At 45.6% G+C, this 17,952-nt stretch overlaps 1 protein-coding gene across 1 annotated transcript in view; it reads left to right on the top strand.

Annotated features, from left to right (window-relative positions):
• The first annotated feature begins 264 nt into the window (after positions 1-264).
• The window catches only part of DSCAM (DS cell adhesion molecule), a 759,593-nt gene continuing 741,905 nt past the window's right edge, over positions 265-17,952 (top strand). Inside the window, exons 1-2 of the mRNA XM_024120069.1 lie at positions 265-280; positions 689-979. Coding sequence (XP_023975837.1) covers positions 265-280; positions 689-979 — 307 coding nt within the window. The remainder of the gene's footprint in view (positions 281-688; positions 980-17,952) is intronic.

The raw sequence follows: 17,952 nt of genomic DNA, 5'->3' as shown, positions 1-17,952 counted from the left end.
GTGAAACCACAGAGATCTTTATAGTTGCAGCAGGATTTGGAAGTTGCATTTCTCTCCAGGCAAATGAACTGGACTTTTATGACAGTAAATACGAAAGCTAAATCCAGCTGAACATTTTATTAAAACTGCTGCCCTTTCCTGGTCACCTCTGCTTATCTGGCAACCTTCTGGAATAGTCACCCCTGGCCATAATCTTATTAGCAACCGGCAAGAAAATAGCTAAAAATAATGGGCTGTTGAAATGATTATTTAAACCTCGAAGAAATGCATCCCGATGACTGTGCGTGGCTGTGAGGTGCCTGCGCTCTCTCCGGTCCTGCCTCCAGTTCAGTTCCACTTCTCGGCTGCTGCTTTAAGACTGCAGAGCGCCCCAGCGGCCAGAGGCAGGGGAGGGGGTCCCCGCTCGCCTCCGCTCCGCTCGCTCCTCGCCCGCCCGCCCGCCCGCCCGCCTCCCAGTCAGGGAAGGTTAGCGAGGGATCAATGTGATTCGGGCCGCAGGAGAGGAAAGATGAGCCTGCCCGCCCGCCTGCTGCCTGGATGCGGAGGCTGAGGGCCGACGCACGGGAGGCCGCTTGCTGCGCAGTCGGGGCGCCGGGCGCCCGGGAGGAGCTCACGCCCGCGCCTGCGGCTCCGTCCACCTGCCGACCTGCCGGCGGCCCCCTGAGCTGAGGGCGCACCTGGGCTGCAGCCCCGCCGGCCCGCTCTGGCCGCAGCGTTGGGCGCGGCGCCCGGGAGCAGGTGTGCAGGAGCGCGGCGCGCGGCGAGCGCAGCCCTCGCCCCGGAGCCCGGCCGCGCCGCGTGTCCGGGCGGCTCGGCAGCGGCGGCGGCGGCGGGCGGGCGGCGGCCCCCGGGCGGGTGGCGAGCGAGCGGAGCCGGGCGGAGCGCGGGGGGCGAGGCCGGCGCGGCGCTCGCGGGAGGCCGAGGAGCAGCAGGGGCATGTGGATACTGGCTCTCTCCTTGTTCCAGAGCTTCGCGAATGGTGAGCCTTTCGGTTTGTGATGAATTTCATTTCTTGTATTGACCGGAGTGTGGGGGGATTGGATGCATGGGTGAAGTCTTTCCCTTTTCCTCCTCCATCTGGGTTGAAATTTGCAGGCTTTTATGTTTTTAAAAATCTTATTTATATTTCTTCGGGGAGGAGAGGAGGCAGTGAAGAGAGGACGGGTGAAAAATTGCTCTGTGATCATTGAAAGGCGCTTACCTAGCAAAGTGACAGCTCCGAGCTAACTCCTGTACTAGATAGCTACCTCATTCAGAATAAACCAGGTCTGCTGAGAGGAAGAGACGGAAAGATCGCCAGTTTGACACACCACAGACTGCAAGGGACATGACATTCCAAGTGCAGGCAGGTGGAGGGGTCAGTTAAGAGCGTCTGCCTTCAAAGCTTTTTGAGCGTTTAAAACATGTGCTTTAATTCTGCTGCAGTTCGTCTCCAGCAGCAAGAAAAGCCGTTAAGAAAGATCTGTCCTTCTGCCCCCCTCCCTTCTTGGTACTACAGAAGCCCCACGGTCATTTATGTAAAAATATGCACGGTAGGCACTGATAAGCATTACATCATCTGAAATGTTGACAGATTCTTTAAAACACCTGTATACTTGTAAAAATGAAACCAGTGACTATTGCAGATAGCATTCCTTTCCTCATGTCCATCCAGTATTATATCTTGAAATGCTTTCTTCCTGGGTATTTGAAAAGCTATTGCTCTTGACTGAGTCAGATCCAATTAGTAAGTGTGACTGCACCTTCGGTTGCCTGTCACCGCGTAAATATGAACTCGCATGTGTGAATGGCTTCCTCTCATCTGGGAATGAGAGGAAATTGTCATCATTTGGCATTGCCTGGGAGTAGTTACAGCTTAAATTCCCATTTCAAATTTCGGAACACAAATCTGCATAAAATGTATGACTTGCTGACAGTTAAAATTAAACCATTAAGCAGAATCCCGTACCCAGGAGGGAGGGAGGGGGAGAGAGAGAAAGGAAGGAAATCTCGCCCTTATGAGAAAATACCAGAAGCCAAGGGGAGGCTGTAAGATTTTCCTGAAAGATGCACAGGGCAGCTCTGAGTGTTAGCTGCATAGAGGTGCATTTTCTTTGCCTACCAAGATAGTACTCAAAGAATCAACACACCGACAGGCCAGAGGAAATGCATAAACTTTGTAAAATTAAAAAAAAAAAAGGTGACTAAGGAAAGGTAACACTGCAAGAAGGAAATCCTGAAATTCACATTAAAATGATACTTTGCTCTCTAATATAACCTAAAGCAAAGTGTTCAGAACTTTCATTTTGAGATTTCCTAGCAGGAAAGAATTGCAACAAGTTCTGACATGACACCCATCTTTCCCAGAGGGCACTATACCTCTTCTGCAGCCTCGCGGGAATTTACCTTGGGGGATAGATCTGCTTTAGCTAATGTGTGGTGATGCATCAGGAAAGTCGGCCCTTTATGCTGCTCTGCTAATGTGAACTCAGAGAAAATGTAAAAATGCTCACATACGTGTTCGAGCGCCACAAAGCATTGACGGCCTGTCTCACCTGTCAGGGCATACATCTCTGGGCTTCTCAGAAGGGCCTGGGTTATGGGATGAAACATATTTTCCACCCTATTGGGAAGTGTGTATTTCAGGATGAGGAAAGAGGTTGTGCTTCGGATTGTCAGTCAATTGGTATCTGTTTTACAGTTTCATAGTTATATATGACAGAAATAGGTCTGGTACAGTCTCTGAAACAGAGATGCTAAAATGTGTGACTATTTCTTTTTGAATCAGTTGTACTAAAATAATCATGATAGAGTCATATATAGTGAGAAAATTGTATAAAACCTCAAATAATCTACTCTGTGGAAAATACATGCAAAGGCTACGTATGTGCATTTATATTGAGTCCTAGAGCATTATCTTCTTATACCTTTTTCAGGACCCTTAAAATTGATTGATAACCACCACTATTGATACTATAATGAATACAGGTAGATTTCACAGTATGAGATATAGACTGTACATGCAAATGAATATTTTACTTTGCTGTATTACATGTTCTGATCCTATCTACCAGAAGGATATGGAATCTCATGTAAAAATGGCCCTCTCTTTATATGATGAAGCATTAAAAAAAAAAAAAAAAAAGGCCTGACTGTAGAGCTTTGGATTCTTTTCATTTGTGGGGGGAACTGGCTTTAAAGAGTTTTCAAGGAATGATGTTCAGTGCATACTGTGGAAAGGATCATAAAATAGATAGTCATGTCAAAATAAAATGAGTCCAGTTTGGAATGATGCCTGTTCATAGGACCATATTTCAAAAATGTGAAATTAAATGGTTCTTACCTATCTGAATGAGACTTGAAGAGAATTGAGAGATTTTTTTTTCAATAATGTCATATTTTGGTCTACCTTAATTTTGAAAAATTCCTGAATGTGTGTGATAAAAAAATCTATGAATTCTAATAGCTAAACTGACTACTGCTAGGCCTGAAACATCAAAACGTCTGACATGATAAAAAAAATAATTGTAAAAGATTATGCAGTTTGATATTTTGGGGTACTCATAAAATAAGAAGCCCACAATGTATCTGCATTTTAACAGTAGACAACAGCGTTTTTCCTACTGATGTAGTAGGATGTACATTTATTTCTTAATGAAAGCATGGTTGCTGGACAGGCTGCAGACAGTATTCAGGGTAAAACATAGAAGTCAGAGAACAGTCCCTTCATGGGCTAAATCCTTGAATGAATTACCTCACCTGATCAGGTGCAGTCATCATGCTTTAAAGCAGTCAACTTGTCTTGCAATGTTCTGGAAATACTCTCAGGGAGCTTCAGTTACTGTGCAAGGGAATGGGGGTCCCTATATGTGCAGATATGTCTCACAGCCTTTCCTTGGGATGGGATCACACTGCATTGTGTTTTATCACAATTTCTTTTGGCTTTAACTCTGATGAGAATACTCTAGTTTACAATTCTTGTTAAAAGCATAGGTGGGCCTAATAAGCAGATTTATTCTATATAATACATTTTTGCTAGTATCCTTGATTTCTGTTGTTATGTACACATAGGTCCCTGACATCATCCTTTCCTGAGCCATGCAATTCTGGGCTTTGCCGCTTTGCCATTTTCAGGGAGCTTGTGGAGCTTAGAGAGGGTGGGTGTTGGGAGAGAGAAGGGTGCTCGTCAAAAAGAAAGTGGGCTGCTGCATCCCCTGTCATCTCCACAGGGAATTACGTACCGCAAACTTATATTTTATTTAAATCTAGGAGCAGACGTTTATGAGTGCAAATGCAGCTTCAGGGTTTTAAGGTGATTTTTATTTAATTCATGTAAATATGTGGAAGTAAAAAAAAAATGTTATCAGGTGAATAATTCCAGGGCTTGCTCCCCACTTCTCCCTCTCCTGTTTTTATTAAGGAGATTTAAATTCCACCCCAGAATTACAGGGTTCATAAAAATTTTCTAGGTCTCTTAAGCTTGGGTGCCCCTACAAGATGCCCTGTGTAGGAAAACAAAATGCCATGCAGACCTTTATTAAATGCCAGCCGATCCTTCTCCACTTCTTACTCTCTCCTGAATGCCACTTCGGTGTGACGGCAGTTCGTTGCTGTGAATCAGTGACTCACTGGGCAGAACTGGTCCAATACAGCACGCTGATAGGGGAAAATAATTGTGACCAAGAAAAAAAAAAAAGCCAATCTAAATCCCTAATTCCTGGACCTCCATGTAGCTGTCAAAGTGTTTTATCACTGATGTGTCTGGGTTGAGATGCAGTGAGTATTTCATAAAGAGACTCAATGCAATGGGCATTGAAACTCCATGTAAAGGAGACAGAGAAAAAACCAGGGAAGATCATTTTATAAAGACCTAAGAACACTGCAGGAGACTGGAAATTTATGTTTGAAAAATAAAACGATGGATTTCTCAGTGGATGCATTTACAAAACTATGGCATCCAAATTTCACAAAATTAGCCGAATGCTACGGCTGAGATTATGAATGCGCCTCATAAATAATTAGCAGGCAGTGGAAATAATACGGTTAGCATTAGGTAGGGCAGAGCAGTCGGCAGCGCTTCCAGAGGCGAGCACGAGTCCGCGTTCTGGGTCCCCTGGGTGTTTGCCGGGGCGGCCGGAGGCCCCGGGCGTTCGCAGGAGGGCGCTGTGTCTGGGCATTTTCTTGGCGCTGCGCTGCCGCGCACGCTGGCTCCCCGGACCAGCTCCATCGGCGGCCTGGGAGATGGTGAGGCGGTGCTACCTTCCTGTCGGTTGTGTCCCTGCCACAGGACACTAGTGGGCGGCAAACCTCACAAGACTGGTGCAGCCAGCCTTCACGGGCAGACGAAGTCGCCGCCTCCGAGCAGCGGTGCTCTGCGCGGCGCGGCGGCCGGAGGCTCTCCTCCCCGCGGCTTCTCAAGTTCGCCGGGCCCAGCCTCCCGGGTCCCGGAGTTCAGCCCAACAGGAGCCACGAACGCAAAGGCTACGGCCGGCGAGGCAGCGTCCGCCGTCTTTGTTTCCAGTTTACCCCAGGAGGCCGGTGCTCCCAGCAATCTGTTGCAATCTCGAAGGTGCAGAGAAAGGGAAAGGCGGTGTCCGGGGCTGGTGGGCCCGCGGACCGTGCGTTTGCATCCCGCCTTCCCTTCCCACTGGCTGGGGAGCCCGGCCCCGCGGGCGCCTCCTCTCGGCGGAGGTGGCCGCGCGGAAGCAGCCCCGCGCCTGATTGGCTGACCTTCCAGTGTCATTGCGGGAGGCCCAGCCCGCTTCGCCGCCGCTGCTGGGGACGGGGCTGAGGCTCCGCGCCGCTCCTCTGCGCTCCCCCGGCCATCCCCGCGGCCCAGGACCTCCTCCTGCGCCCCCAGACAAACCCAGCAGCACCTGTTCGCCTGGACCAGGTGTTAATCCTTCACATGCCACAGAGCCGGGCACAGAAATTCTCATTTTAAATTCTCCTCTTCTCCTGCCCCTCCCCCCATATTCATTACTTTTTTTTCTCTCATGTTTTGAAAATATGAAAACACTCAAAGTTGCATTTCCCTTGTTGGATTTATGGGTTAAGATGAGGCAGGGGGAATGGGAGGTTCCAGCAGCCCGACTTGTACACACTGTGCAGTTCTGAATTCCTCGGCCGGTGGCACACCGTCCACCCAGGCGGCAGGAGGGCAGGCGCGGATAACCAGTTTTGGGTACAGAGGTTAGACAGCTTCTGATCGGGATGTTCGGAAGGACGGGATCCAGAGACCTGCTCACCCCAAATTAGATTCCTGCATTATCTGGTTTCCTCAAACCTTGGCCATTTCCTTGACAGTGTCTGGAGTAGTCTGTAACTCTGTTTCTTTGGTGCCTGTTTGGCTAGTGACTGCCTCCCTTACTGGATGGCAAGGTCCGAAGGTGAGGCTCCTGCCGTGCCGGGGTGTGTCCTTCGCACAGAGCAAAGTGCGCGCAGGGCGGGTGGAAACAGATGTTCACTGACTGACGGAAAGAAGGGACAGGATGATGGGCAGAGCCTTCCTCCCCTCCTTCGCCCCCTCCTCTCTCCCATCTGCCCCTGTCTCCTGCCTCTGTCTTATCCTTCCTTTCCGGGTTAGCTTCTTGCCTGCCCCATCTCTGATTCTACTGTATAAACCATCGCGAGGAAAGCACGTAGGCGGCAGTGTGCATGCCTTGGCCGCTGCCATCTTGTCTGATGCGCTGACTCCATGGCTGTAGAAATGCTCATGTTCTAGAAATGCTTCTGGGGGCATTTTCTTCTCTTTTCCAAAATGGATTCACCTTTGGAATATGTGATGGGACTTCATCACAGTTACATAACAACGCTGTAATTGCTTTAGGTGTTCTTTGTGACTTGGATTGGGTCAAATGTCACAGGAAAGAAGATAATAAATGCATTGGACCCCTTGTTCTCAAGAGTACGCTGCTAGCTGGCACGATTTGAAAATCCCGCACAAGGTGTAACGCGCCCTGTCGCGTCCTGAAAGCCAGTCAGAAACATCACACCAACACATACGTTTCCCTAGGGGTTCCTGGCAATTCATTTCTCCATCACAGAGCCTCCAAGGATATCAAAACAAAGCTCAGTTCCTTAGGCCTTAATCGTCTTTAAAAAAACCACATTACTGTTTTCTTAAGCATTCTGTTGGTTTATGGGTGTCTGTCTCATCATTATCTTTTTTTCTTACTTTCCAGCAGAACCAATGGTAAAAGTTGGTTCCTTCATCAAAGTAACATGAAAGGAATATGTTTTACCATTAAAATTGTGATTTGTATCAACTACGAGAATCAAATTAGGTGTCTTGGAGCTTACAGTATTTATCATCGTTTGATTTTTGGAGATCTGTCTTTATTCTTTACTGTCAACACTTATTATTTTAAAAAAATCATTCACTTGGGTTAATTTTTGGTCTTCAAGCCCCCTGGGTTATGGAAATACGTATCACGGTGGAACAGAGAGGGATGAATGGAGCTGACCAGATAGATGATGAGAATAAGAAGAAGGAAAGAGGCTACTGCACAGAGAGACAGAATGACAGGTATTAATGAATCTCGCCTGCATCCCTATTTAAGTTATTTTTACGCAGAAGACAGTGAGTAAGACTTAAGAGTGAGGAAGCAGTCCTATTTATAGAAAGCCGTTTTTAAATGTAGCGGCTGGGAAAGCGAAAAAATTGAAAACGTGAGATCACCTCCATACGAAATGCTGGCTTCCCCTACCTCCCCAGGACCATGGAGATTTTTTTTTTTTTTGGGGGGAGAATAAAAGCATAACAGCCCTTGAGGAAATATTGAGAAATTGCTTCGAACTCTGCAGAGTATTCTTGAAATGCTCTCAGGGCTTAAGTCCATCTCAGACATGGGGAGGTGAGGGTGCAGAGCCAATATCTGTATTATTTGGAAACTGGGCTTCGGTAGGTCTGAACAGAGGAATGAAGTGAAGGGAGCATGTTGAACTTGCAGGGCTGCCACAGATATTTACCTGGCAATAAGCATTGTCTTTCCTGAAGAGCTCAGCAGCACAGAGTGGAGGGTGAATCTGCATGCATGTTTAAAGTAGAGCAATTACTAAGGGTTCACACTTAGGATCTTGTGATTATTATAGGTTCCTCTATATTAATGAGTTATTAAATTTTGGAGGTTTAAAAAATTGTGGCATATGCTCTTCTAATTGGCCAGTCCACTTGGGATAGGCAGTGTCACCACAGGCTGCTTGATTGACGTCAATGTTCCTGGACAAAGAAAAATGAACACACTTGCTCTTAGGAATGAAATAGTCTTCTTTCCTAGGACTGCATTTATTCAGTGTAACATTTTGGTTTTACTGGCCCCAAGTGCACCTTATTTTCTGTTAAGGGTAGAATCCTTGAGTTTGTATGGAAATGCTGCTGGTGTACAGGTTGCACGTCTGAACAAAAGCCAGACCAACCCCAAAGTATGATGCTGTGAAAAGCATTTTCCTTTTATCTTGTGAAGAACCATCTATGCAATGGGTTGTTTTGCAATCTCCTTAGACTGTGGAACAGGCAGGTTTGATGAGGTGGTGGAAGGAGATTTGAACTAATTTATTGCAGATTTTGTTTCATATGAGCCTTGCCTCTTTTAATATGAAAATGATGAACCAGGAAGCAGTTTTAAGCTTGGCTTTACACAAAACTTAAGCCATTCTTCTGCTTGTCCACTGTGCATAAATACTAAATACAGTGAAGTCAGCTTATAGTTCTTCCTGGATACCTGAATCTCAAATTATTGGATGCTTCTTCAAAACAACAGTGGTAATAACACTCTCAGTGAAAACTCTGATGACCTCAGGGTCCCCGGGTGCCTTCTGTATCCTCATGGGACTGAGTGATGGCTATGTAAAGCTGGGGTTAGAACCAGCATGAATGGGTCCATTGGATGCTGACCGAGGTGGCCTGTGTCACACCCTGCAGAGCCATGTCATTTGAAAGAGCTGATGGCAGTGGACACTCTTACCATTGATTCCTTTTCCTAATATTGAATAAAGCATTGATTTTTTCTCACGAGACCTGCTTTTTCACTCATCGCATGGACTTCAGGACAATGGGAGAATTTTTACAATTATATTGTTACAGAAAGGCAAAGCATGAAGATAATTAGAACCACTGCAATTTGCTGTGTTTTAAAATTTTACTCTTTTTTTTTTCCCTTTATGTAAAGACCTGAGATCTACTGTGGAAGCTTTTGAGTAAACATACTTTCTCATCAGAGAAACTTGAGATTCATTTCTTCTCTCCACAGTAGCCCCACTGTGGCATAATTTGATCTTGAGCTCCCATAAGACACCAAAAACCCCAAGTCCAAGTCTGCTTAGTTACAGCGTTTATTTCTTAATATTGGCTGTAGAGCATTCTTAATAACTGATTTGTAGCTGCCAGGGTAGAAATAACAGTGCTTTGTAATATCACGTGTGAGACTTCAGGGATGAGCTGAAGACCTCAACAACCACGACGTACTTTACTAGTCAAACGAGCAACTCCACACTGTAGAGAGGGGTGCAGCGGTGATTTTTATCACCCCTCCTGGAACTTGTCACGGCCAGTTCCTGCAAAGGGTAGCCATTTGTCTGTTCCATTGGCCAGTGAAAGGAAATGTGTAAAACGTATGAAAGGCCCTCTAAGGTACAGAATTCTTCTTTCATAAATTATTCAGGCTGGTAAAGCCAAGGTTAGCAGGGGTCTGTCTGGTGCCTTGACATGATAGCAGAAAGTGAATAGGATGGTTAATTACCAGACGTGTACATGCATATTACGACTCACCAAAATCAATAGCTATTAAATCTTTGGTGGCTACTGTCTTACTATAGGCTTGATGGATGTTTATATGTAGAAACGTGGGTAGAAGAATTTTGACCTAGATGTGATCTTGGTATTTGTTTTGGGTAATTACTTTGCTCAGTGGTCGGTTCATCTATGTCTTAGGAGATCTCATATCACCGGCCACAACGCCCCCCGATTTGTAGTTGCAAGACACCCCTTGGTCTTCCCCCACCCGCATAGCTCCATAGCCCCATAGCCCCATCACCCCATCGCTGGGGATGGGAAGGTGAGACTACACTGTAGGCCTTTGTGGTATCAGATGCTTGGAAGCCATGGAAGTTAAGGTTTACGGGAAGGCCAGGCACAGGGAGGAAGGAGCCACGCCATGTCAGGACAGCAGGAGTGTGTGAGGGGGAGGGCGGAGGGTGCACGCTGACTGGTGGCCAGTCTGCTGATGCCTTGAACCGTGTTCCATTTTACCATGCCTCTGTCGGGACCTTCCAGTTAAGGACCAGGGTCACTGGTTCTTAAAGCCCAGGTGGGCCGGCTCAGGGAGGAAGAAGTTGGGCATTTCCTGGAAGGCTTTTCCCCTCTTGAGCCTCTCGCAGGAGATTCGGTGCTGGCATTGTACTGGGAATGGGCTGTAGTTTGCAAAGCTCCTGAGGTCTAATTCTGATATGTACCTTTGCCATCTTTCCCCCCCGCCCATGGGTCCTTCAGCTTGACTGTGCGTAAGGCTCACGTGATCTTTTATGTTGTTTGTTTTATAGTTTCCCAGCTCTGACCACCAGAGGGTCTGGTTCTGCCGCTCTGGGGTATGCATGGCTGAAGTATCTGTATTATTATTCTGATCCCGGTGGCATAATCCAGCTCTGGATAGAACAAACTTGGAAAGAGGCTGCCCAGCCCCTGGCCGAGGTAGAGGGTCAGACAGTAGCTAGAACGTCGACCCCGTAAAGCTTCATGTAGACCCCAATGCGCTGTTGGGGAGCTCTCTATTGAGTAGTGATTTATTGAGAGGGTTGCTGGCAGAGGCTGGTAACAGGGAAGACCCTGAGTAGAGGGGTGTGATCCCAACCAGGGACGTCTCATCTGGATGCTAGTACGTTGAGAATCATCTGTGTATATATATCTGTACAAATATCTGTACTTATTTGTGTCCAAATGTATATAGGTGTGTGTATATACACACACATAATTGTTTCTTATTGCTTTAGCATATTTGATATCCAGGTTTATTGCGAGCACGTGCTTTGCTGTTGGACTTGGTCCTATTGTGTTTTCTCAAATCGACCCCTTCTTTGCTAGCAGCTGGAGTCCTGGCAGAGAAGCCCTCTGAACCTTAATGTAACCACATTCCTCCCAGGAAGAGATCAATAGTGGGAAACTGTTTGGGTTATTATATTGGAAAAGCGTAAGAGGGGCACTAGGGCAGAACAGACAGGACAGGAATACAGGTCTGTTTGCAGCTTGAGGTTCTGCCTGGATGCCAACCTGGGAACATTACACATGTCTTCTTTCCAATATCAGTGCACACGTTCCTTCCAAAGCCAGGTATAAGAGGCTTGGGGATTGTTTGCTCTTTTGGGTTTTCTTGGCCTCTGCTCCTTTCTTTTAGGTAAGTGACCCCAGGTGGACTGTATTTATGTTACAAAGTATTGTCGTTAATGCTAGGTTGCCATAAAAAGAGAAAATGGCGTATAAGGACATATATGCATTTTAGGCCTTGTCATGTGTATGATAAAATTGAGGACAGTTATTAGTGGTGGAATAATCTTTTCAAAATACCACGTCCTTGATTTTTTGAACTAAAATAGATGCGAACGTGTGCTGGAGAGAGGCCTAAATTCAGAACCTTAAAAATAACTTTTTTGTGTGTCCTGAGATCCTATTTTAGATAGTATTAAAAATAACTTTCCCTCCTAGGCGTTTGAAACAAGTTGGATGTTATAATCCTTGGGCGATTTTATTGTGATTCACTATAGAAATTATTCTTTCAGAGCGGCTGTTTTGATTTTTAGCTTTAGAAGAAAAATGGTATGAAATACATTGTGGGCTGAAAAAATGTAATTTCTGCTTGCTCATAAGTCCTTGAATTAGGGTAGACGCCGTTTCTGTGCAACAAAGGGCTCCTGCACCTCTGTTCCTTTAAAAAGCGGGGAGGGCTTTGTGTTCAGAAGTCGTAAGCTCTGCCAAAGGGGGTTTGTAGAAGAAGATATTCGTTTAAAATAGCTCACAATTCCTCTCTGATTTGGAGTTTTCACGGCCTCTGCCACTTGGACAGACTGCTCTCTCTTAAATTTTGTAGCAGGCGAGGGAAGCCTTTTTCCGTATGTCCTCCATGGAAAGGTCATAAGTATTTCCACCAGCAAGTTTAATAACCTTTGAAAGATCTGTGAGTAATTGTAAATGGTTAAATACTTTCCTTAGAAAAATAGAAATGAGAGATTGTGTGACTCAGATTTATTATTAGAACAAATCACCTTAGCCCATAGAAAATATTTATTGCATACTTTTGTAAGTGTTGAGTGCTTTTCCCTTAGGTTCCCAGCACCTCTCCATAAGAATGAATCTTATTAGGTACCGTCCGACTAATGGCCAAGGCAGTTTAAGGCAATGCGATGAATCTCTTGGTAGTGGAGATGCATTTGCGAGAAACGGAGGGGATTTCTGTATTTGTTCACTTGTCATCATTTACACCTTCCTCTCTCCCTCCTCAGGAACTAGGAGCAAATATCAGGGCTTCCATGCAGACAGTGAGCGTGCAGGAAGAAAGTGATATTTCCCTGGGGTCTGGAGGCCTTCTATGCCTCTATTAGTTTCCTAAGTCACAGGTGGTTTGCCCTGATGTGGGCAGGTGGAGGGACACTGCTGTGCTTCCCCAGCTGTTCGGGACACACCGAAGTCTGGAAGCAAGGGATGGTGTTCTTTCCGCCTGTGGGTGTCCCCCTCAGGGGCTGCCTGTTGGAAGGCAGCTGTGTCTTTCTAGAAGTCTCTGAATGGGGAGAGGCTGGTATTTATAATTATTTTTTCCAAATTGCACAAGCATAGGTGTTATGGGTTATCATAAAGCTCTAAGCAAAGACATCAGGTATAAAGTAAACTCCATGGAGTTCCATGGAATTATTATTATAGGCTCATTATTGTTGGCAGATGGGAATAAAAGGCTCCTTCCCTCCTCTTATGATTTGATCAGTTTTAGTGCTCCTGACAAATTGTGTTCTTCAGTTAAAACAGGGTTCTAAGCAGGGCAGTTCCACTCCCTCGGGGATATTGGGCAATATCTGGAAACATTTTGCTGTCACAGTTCTGGGGAGACGGGGATGCCCCTGGCATCTCTGGTGGGTGGAGCCCCGGATGCTGCTCGGCATATCCTGCGATGCACAGGACAGCCCCCGACGCCAAATAATTATCTGGTCCAAAATGTCGATAGCGCTGAGGTTGAGAGACACTAAGTTACATAGTTTAGAGCCACGCTGCTGCCATGTAAGCTTGGTTTTGTGCTTTTCTGTGGATGCTGGAGAGAAAGCAAGATGTTTCTTCCGAATCTCAGTTGTAACTCCTTTGGCTGCAAAAACCATAGCTGGGGATGCTTGTTACTGTTTAAGCTTTATTTACCATTTTGTTCCACGAACAAAAAGAAAAAAAAACCCCCAATCTGTGTGTCTTCTCTTTCATCCGTCACTAAGAACACAGATAACAAGGTGTTCCTGGGTTCCTCCAGCCATTTTCCCCTCAGATGATTATGCTAATTAGTGTTTGATCAGATGGTTAAATTATACGTCGCTTAATCCTGTGTGCCAACCGCTCGGGGAACGCATTTTCTTTCGCCTGGTTACTTTGTGCCCCAGTGCCCTATGCTGCAGGCCGACGGGGGCCTGCTCATCCTGAAGACGCTGATTTCTGTTTTCAAGGCAGCGCAAATCCTCTTTGTTGCCTGGTAAAGGGAGAGGGGATATTGTGTCACTTGCTTTCCCAGGCAAAGGCTGGACGGCAGAGGCCTCTGGGAAGTGGAAACCCTGGTTAGAAAGCACCCGTTCTTTGAAGATATTAGGCGCAGAGAAACTCGGAGGAGGAAGCTGTGTGGCTGCAAAGGGCGCCAGCCTTTTTCTCGGGGAGACTTCCCTGTTTGCCTTTCTCCCTCTTTTCCATGTGTCCTGTGAACACAAGCCTCTTGTGTCTGTGGTAGTCCTGGAGGGGCGTCTCTGCATTTATTTCAAGTGTGTATGTCCTTAAAAAAGGAGTCCACCATTTTGTTTTTGTTTGCCTTGTGTTTTAACAACATGGCTTAGGGTGGTGGTGTTCATCCCTGAGTTCACGTGGTGAGATTGTTTCTCCAAGGGGAGTACTTTAGTTTGGGTGACTCTGAGGTTTGTTGAGTTAAATGCTTATGAAATGCTTTCTGATATAAGGAAATTTCGAATGTGTGGGAAAGAACGTGCGTGAAAAATATGGATGGCAGTGTTGTTATTAATGGATTTCTGCTCTACGGTAAAAGGTTGCCATGGCTCATTTTTGTGGTTCGGTGAGCTTAGCAATGATTGGATTTTTCTTTATACCCTTCTCTTTTTTTGCCCTTTACATTAATGTAATGGGATAGTCTGGTTACCAGAAACGTGAGTACTTAGGCTATGTATAGTTGTTTTTTTTCCTACCAAAATGTGCATGTGTTTTGATCTCGCTGGAACTTATGGCATCTTTCTCTTAAGAACGGGCCAGAAGATGATACTGTATATCACTGGTCCCCCATACCTCCCCCTAAGAACTGCTGGGCCGTAAGAATTAATTAACATAGGGAGTAAATACCTGCTTAAATTTTCACATCCCGCCACTCCAGAAATTGTGCGGTGTCATTTGCGAGAGTGGAATCTCTTGGTCTTCTTTGAAGAAAGAAATTCTGCTTGTAATTCTTCCCATACAAAAAGGATTAGAGTAAAAGGAAATTTACACATATTGAGCATCTGAAGTGTGCAGGCACTTGGCTTATTATGTTACATGCAGCAGTTATGTTTATTAGTAATAATTGTGACAATGTCAATAATGATAGCTGACATTATTTATTGCTAGATACGAGGTACTCCTTTAAGTGTCCGTGGTATTTCCTATAATGCTTGAAGCTTTGCAGGAAGGTGGGTATTGTCACCATCGTAAACAAGGTGGGATTAAGTGAGTGCTACGGGTCCGACAGCTGTTAAAGGGCAGGATGAGGCCTCAGTCCACGTCTGTTTACAAACCCACACCGATATATGGCCTGCATTCATCCTCAGACCGTTGAATGAATAAGTAGTTTTAATCTCAGTTTTACAGAATTTGAGACCAGGGTTTGGAGATACTGATCATCAGCCTGAGGTCAATGGGAGCCGTGACTCGATCGCAGCATTTTGAGCCCATGTGGTCTGAAGTCACAGATTGGTTTCCTCCACATCTTCAGCATCCCCAAGTCTTCCAAACAAAGGCACATTGATTCACCCGACTTTTCTGAACTTTGAAAATAATTACATTAAGTTTGCTTTTAAAGTTGAGCAATAGAGAGTTGTTTCGAGAAAGCGGAATGTCAGCTTTTAAGAATCAGTGTGTAAATGGGGAAAACTCATTTACTTTTCCTTGTCGACCCCCATTCGCTTATTTGAGTTAAGTAAGTAAGAGACAGGTTAATTAACTTTTATCCACTTCAGTGGTGGAACTATTTCCTGGTATTATGTTCTATTGTTGGTGTGTTTAAGAGTGAAATTGGAGGAGGATAACATTTATATTACATTCATATTACATGGTGGGGTCTTCCCCAACCCCCAAGTTCAAATCGTGTGTCTGTCTTTTTTTTTTTTTTAATTAATTAATTAATTTATTTATGGCTGTGTTGGGTCCTCGTTTCCGTGCGCGGGCTTTCTCTAGTTGCGGTGAGCGGGGGCCACTCTTCATCGCGGTGCGCGGGCCTCTCACTGTCGTGGCCTCTCTTGTTGCGGAGCCTAGGCTCCGGACGCGCAGGCTCAGTAGCTGTGGCTCACGGGCCTAGCCGCTCCGTGGCATGTGGGATCTTCCCAGACCAGGGCTCGAAGCTGTGTCCCCTGCATTGGCAGGCGGACTCTCAACCACTGTGCCACCAGGGAAGCCCGTGTGTCTGTCTTTAAGTACGTTACATTTCTTTTTTTTTTTTAATTTTATTTTTATACAGCAGGTTCTTATTGCTTATTTATTTTATACATATAAGTGTATACATGTCAGTCCCAATCCCCAATTCATCCCACCCCCACCCCCCATCCCCACTTTCCCCCTTGGTGTCCATACGTTTGTTCTCTGCATCTGTTTCTGCCCTGCAAACCGGTTTATCTGTACCATTTTTCTAGATTCCACATATATGCGTTAATAGATGATATTTGTTTTTCTCTTTCTGACTTACTTCACTCTGTATGACAGTCTCCAGGTCCATCCACGTCTCTACAAACGACCCAATTTCGTTCCTTTTTATGGCTGAGTAATATTCCATTGTGTGTATATGTACCACATCTTCTTTATCCATTCGTCTGTCGATGGGCATTTAGGTTGCTTCCATGACCTGGCTGTTGTAAATAGAGCTGCAATGAACATTGGGGTGCATGTGTCTTTTTGAATTATGGTTTTCTCTGGGTATATGCCCAGTAGTGGGATTGCTGGGTCATATGGTAGTTCTATGTTTAGTTTTTTAAGGAACCTCCATACTGTTCTCCATAGTGGCTGTATCAATTTACATTCCCACCAACAGTGCAAGAGGGTTCCCTGCAGTATATTTCATTTGTCCTCAACTGAACACGATTTTCTCAGTGCCAAAATATAGAATGAAAAATGTTTTTTTTTTTTTTGTTTTTTTTTTTGGTGGTATGCGGGCCTCCCTCTGTTGCGGCCTCTCCCGTTGCGGAGCACAGGCTCCGGACGCGCAGGCCCAGCGGCCATGGCTCACGGGCCCAGCCGCTCCGCGGCACGTGGGATCCTCCCAGACCGGGGCGCGAACCCAGTTCGCCTGCATCGGCAGGCGGACGCGCAACCACTGCGCCACCAGGGAAGCCCCGAAAAATGTTTTTGTAATTGGGAATTGGAGACTGAAATTAGATGTGAGTTTCGTATCAGTTGAGGCTCTTATGAAAAAGACACAAATCAGTTTTGTGCCTACACATCTGAATCTTGTCATTGCAGCTGAATTATTTCACTGGAGTATCCACGGGACACGTATCTTGAAGAGTTTAGAAAATACTACTTAGACCGTCTTACGTCTTGAGCTTGAATGGAAGTTCTCATGATAAGAGTAATACCTACGTGTGCGTGCACGTGTGTGTGTGCGCATATGTACCATGTGGTGGTAACATTCTTATTGTTCTCTGACATTTAGGTAACATGCAGACCACTTATGCACACATGACATATTTGTCTTCTGTGGAGTGCAGGAAATTCCCTTGTCCAGGTGTGATGAACCAGCTCTGTGAGCGCTCAGAGGTCGGATGGCCTAGGCTTCCCTTAGCTGGTGGTTGCAAGGTCATGGAGCTCTGTTTATTGTCTGGGTGACCTCTTGCACTAAACACACTGCCTGGGGTTCACTAGTATGAGGTTCTAGCCGAGTCATGGCCCGGATCCCCCATTAGACCCCTATTTTGGAATTTTCCTGCAATCCTCTCCAATTAGCCGTATCTTAAACCTTGGATTGTGATCCCAGGGAGGGCCTGACTGAAGAGAGATTAAAAGATATTTGGCATCTTCTCTACTGGCCAAGTAAGTAACCGGAAGTTTATGGCTACGAAGATGCCTACACTCTTTTTTATGGAGCGCTGAATGCATGTGACTATAATAACTGCTGATACTGATTGAGCTCTTAATATGTACCAGGAACTGGGCTAAGTGCTTTATTGTATCATCTCATTTAATCTTCAAACGAGTCTTTGAGGTACTTGTTCATATTATCCTCATTTTACACTTGGGGGAAATCAAGTCTTACAATGGTAAGGTAACTCTTCTAAAGTCATAGATCCAGCTAGTGGTGAAGGCAGGCTTTGACCCTGGGCCATCTAGTTCCAGAACTTGGCTACGATGCGGTCCTCATCCACAGACAAGCTCCTGATACCTGGGCTGGCTCCTGAGCACACACACTCTTTTTTTTTTTTTTTTTAGCTAATTTATTAACTTTTTTTTTTTTTTTTTTTTTTTTTTGCGGTACGCAGGCCTCTCACTGCTGTGGCCTC

The sequence above is a fragment of the Physeter macrocephalus genome, chromosome 8 (genome assembly GCF_002837175.3).
Source record: "Physeter macrocephalus isolate SW-GA chromosome 8, ASM283717v5, whole genome shotgun sequence".
Classification (NCBI taxonomy): domain Eukaryota; kingdom Metazoa; phylum Chordata; class Mammalia; order Artiodactyla; family Physeteridae; genus Physeter; species Physeter macrocephalus.
The sequence above is the reverse complement of the archived record's forward strand: the minus strand, read 5'-3'. Positions and strand labels throughout refer to the sequence as shown.